At 35.0% G+C, this 4,234-nt stretch overlaps 1 protein-coding gene across 1 annotated transcript; it reads left to right on the top strand.

The window, feature by feature from the left end:
• The first annotated feature begins 286 nt into the window (after positions 1-286).
• LOC110446736 (homeobox protein vent1B-like) lies at positions 287-2,033 on the top strand. The gene is made up of 2 exons (XM_021492021.1): positions 287-503; positions 1,584-2,033. Exons 1-2 carry the CDS (start codon positions 297-299, stop codon positions 1,926-1,928), a joined length of 552 nt encoding a protein of 183 aa, XP_021347696.1. The 5' UTR covers positions 287-296; the 3' UTR covers positions 1,929-2,033.
• The last annotated feature ends 2,201 nt before the right edge of the window (positions 2,034-4,234 follow it).

The following is a 4,234-nucleotide window of genomic DNA, read 5'->3' as shown; positions in this document are numbered from 1 at the left end:
TATGTATATATTGTCAATAAAATATTTTGAAATTGAAATATGATGACGTAATAATAGTCTGCAAAATTACTTAAATGTTACTAGTCATAGTAAGTGAGAAAACAGGCAACAACGACACATTTAATGCGATTTATACAACTATGTACAACTATTCAACTACAATGTATTAAATCAGGGCATACATGCACGCATCGCCCGTTTGCACACAAACAACCATCAGAAATGTTTTTAACAACTTCTTAAATAAAGTAAGACAACTATCATTAATAATATATTGCAAAATTTATCGATACACAATGTCAACAATCTGCTATAAGTTATTATTTGGTCTGATAACAGATTCGGATGAAGGTATTGGCGAAACTCCCCGACCAAAGAAGGCGAGAACAGCTTTCTGCAACGACCAGATCGAGGCTCTGGAACGGCATTATCAAGCTCAGAAATATCTGCCCGCTGGACAGAGGTCAAGACTGGCAAGGGAACATAAACTGACGGACCAGCAGGTACGCTTACTGACCAATTACTTCTACAGAGAAGATACACTAAAGATGAGATAAATTGAGATAAACTAGATTCGGAAGTAACCTTACATATTTACAGTACTTGTCCAACTTGTCAACTCATATATTTCGGGAGGAGACTGAAACTCCCGATTTGGACTCTAAAATCGTACATTTTCAACCAGTGAATTTGCTAAACTATTCCTATTTTCCAAGATCTGATGTTTTCATCTAAAACAACCGAACAAAATGTGCCATATACTAGTGTTAATTTTCTTTAAGGTGTACATACATGTACATGTAAACATATGTTCATTTATGTTTTTAATTCTAAGTACACGTAATCTTCCCCGCGGAAATTTCATAAAGTTGCATACTTTCTTTAATACCATGCGTAGTTTTCTCTTGGTCCCGCCGATTTACCCAAACGCAAGTCCCTACCTATGTACCACTTCGATGTTTCTCAGAAAGTAATTAACAATTCCGATGTTTTAGTTTTCTTTATTAAACAAAAACAATAATCTGGAGAGTTTGAATTTAACACTCAAGACTTTTCCTCGTTTTTTTTCTGCTTTTATTTGTCGTAATGAGGCACGGCAGTCTAGTGGTAGGACGCCGGACTCGTGACAGAAGGGTTGTGGGTTTGAGTCACGGCACTGTGTTTTATATTTGAGCAAAGACACTTTGCTCCGCTTGTTCCAGTCTACTCAGCTGTAGATGAGTACGTGGATGGGTAGTGCTAGAATTGTAGAATGCTAGCTGTGAGCGCCGAAATGGCAGCACCGGCTGTATGCTCCCCAGGGAGTTGAAAAAGTAACCACGGATAATAATTGAACTGCTTTGAGACGACCTACGAACTAGGTTGTTATAAAGCGGTATATAAGAACCTCGAACTATTATTATTAATTATTATAATTAAAAACAGCTAAGAAGCTAGGTATTGTTCATTGAAATTATTGTCTCCTAGGTAACGCTTTGTTCATATGATATAAAGTTTGGCTTGACGTTGCTTTATGGATTAAGTTTTGTAAAAATCTTTTTTTGTTAATGAATTCTATTTAAATAAATCCATTCTTTTCACAGGTGAAGACTTGGTTCCAAAACAGGAGGATGAAGGAAAAACGGAAAAAGAAGGATGAATCATTTCCAGGAGGCATGTCCCTTCCGACAGGTGGCGTTGATCTATTGCAGTTACAGGCACTTGGGATCCCCTGCCCCCCACCGTACACAATCAACAACAAGCACCAACAAATGATGAGGGATGATGATATCACGAACTTTCCTTCGCCAGCATCAAGTCCACACTCACCAATGGTTCATTCAATCAACCATGTACCATTTTACTCAAGATTTCAGCCAATGACCAACGGCCTTGACACTTTAACCAGCTTTACGTCATCGACCAATCATATAGTTGGTTATAGATAACAACGGAAATGAATCAATGACTGTTCAATCTTGTATCTAATGTGCAATATTTTTATTTTGTTAATTTTGCTGTATCGATCCACTATGTGCCAAATGAATAAAATATGACAGAAAATTTCATTTATTTTTATATTTACAAATCACATCTTCAAAAGATGAGTATAATTCATACTATAAAGTATATATTATTATATATTCTCGATGCACGAGAAAGGTGCGAGATTCTACGAAGAGTTATCTTTCTTGTTCCATACAAACTTTATCTCCTGAACCTATATATATATCCTTTATTGGGAAGAATAAACGTACCTGTAAAAAGTCTTATTATAGTCATTTAGATAGAAAAGCCATTTTTTATAAGCTCTACCACATTATATATGAAGAACCATTTTTTTCAGAATCATTTGTTATGCCAAATTCGGGATTTATTCACTGCGGCGCTCATTCGGCTGTAAAATATTAAAAATTGTAATTGTTATTCCCTGTTAAACGTTCAACATTTAGGGTAATAGTAACACATGGTTCACCTGTTGTCAGTATAATGTGACCAGGTGGAATTCTATTGTGAAAACCTTAAGCATGGTATTTCAGTGAGGTAGCACTATAAAGTCGGCATCAGCTCCAACTAATCCTGTCTCCAGCACACAAGCACACGTGTATGGCCTTTAATGACCTTTGCCGTAAAACCAAAAGTTCGTGGAACATACGCACCAAACACTTACGGAACTCAAGACGTCATATTCCTACATGCGTGGTATAACAGTAGATATGAGTCGAAATCTACATGTGATGTACTTGGACTCTGTCAAGCTAATAAAACAACACCTAAACCCACTCCAACTTCGTCTGCAGGGGATGAAAAGTCCCATATCCAATTCTTAATCATCACACACAAACTGTTATGCAACATCTGAATCTGATGACAACAGTTTTTTTAATCTTCTAATATAAATATAAAGTATCTATCCATATATGACAAGATACAAATTGATAACTGTATGAATAAATAAAATGATATGAGTTTCTTTCATGGGATCTAAGGTCAAAACAATTCCAATGGACAATTGGGGCCTTAAGGGGAGACAACTCAGACAATATCATGGAAAAAAAGACAAGAAAGAGTAGTAAGGCGGTTTGTTAAAACATTTATTAAAATATAAAGCAGAGAACATTTTCAAAAATAATAAATGTGTTAAAATATATCTTTGTTAACATTTTGCAAAAATATGATGATGAAAGCGCTATTTTTTAACAACTTAAGATGATACTTAATTCATTATTTTGTTTCCATAAAAATATACACAAAATAAAACCTATACTTCAATGCAATTTAGATCACAAAATGGTTCTAATTCGTTGATACATTTCATAACAAAATTGTCATTACACATGCACATTTACAATGAAATTGCGTACTGTCAACTTAAAACAAGCAGATGAAAGAGAGAAATAAGCTGGGTTTTTTCTTACGAAAATGAAATCGAAAGGAATGTAACGTAAACAGTATATGTATGTGTAATTATTTTTGACGTTTTTTAAGCTACAACATTCATTTTAGAAATAACTGTTCCTTTTTTTAAACAAGCGAAATCGACTGCACAATCTAAGGATTGTATCGTTAATCAGTTTCCTGCATCATCCTTGATGCTCAAGGGGTTACGCCCACTAACACTTTCTGCACAGAACGTAAGTGAACGTAGCCCCTGGAGTATCGAGGGTGACCATGGATGTTAGAATGGTGATAAGGTTGACAGAGAGAAGGAGCCGTCTAACCTATATCGCTGGGTCATTGTGTAGTTACTAGTAGATCATCTATGTGTGGTCTTATCACCATTCTTACATCCATGGTCACCTTCAATACTCCAGGGGCTACGTTCACTTACGTTCTGTGCAGAAAGTGTTAGTGGGCGTAACCCCTTGAGCATCAAGGATGATGCAGGAAACTGATTAACGATACAATCCTTAGATTGTGCAGTCGATTTCGCTTGTTTAAAAAAAGGAACAGTTATTTCTAAAATGAATGTTGTAGCTTAAAAAACGTCAAAAATAATTACACATACATATACTGTTTACGTTACATTCCTTTCGATTTCATTTTCGTAAGAAAAAACCCAGCTTATTTCTCTCTTTCATCTGCTTGTTTTAAGTTGACAGTACGCAATTTCATTGTAAATGTGCATGTGTAATGACAATTTTGTTAAGAAATGTATCAACGAATTAGAACCATTTTGTGATCTAAATTGCATTGAAGTATAGGTTTTATTTTGTGTATATTGAAACAAAATAATGAATTAAGTGTTAAAAAA

This window comes from Mizuhopecten yessoensis, unplaced genomic scaffold (genome assembly GCF_002113885.1).
Source record: "Mizuhopecten yessoensis strain PY_sf001 unplaced genomic scaffold, ASM211388v2 scaffold2977, whole genome shotgun sequence".
Taxonomy (NCBI): domain Eukaryota; kingdom Metazoa; phylum Mollusca; class Bivalvia; order Pectinida; family Pectinidae; genus Mizuhopecten; species Mizuhopecten yessoensis.
This window is presented reverse-complemented; position numbering and strand designations above follow the sequence as displayed.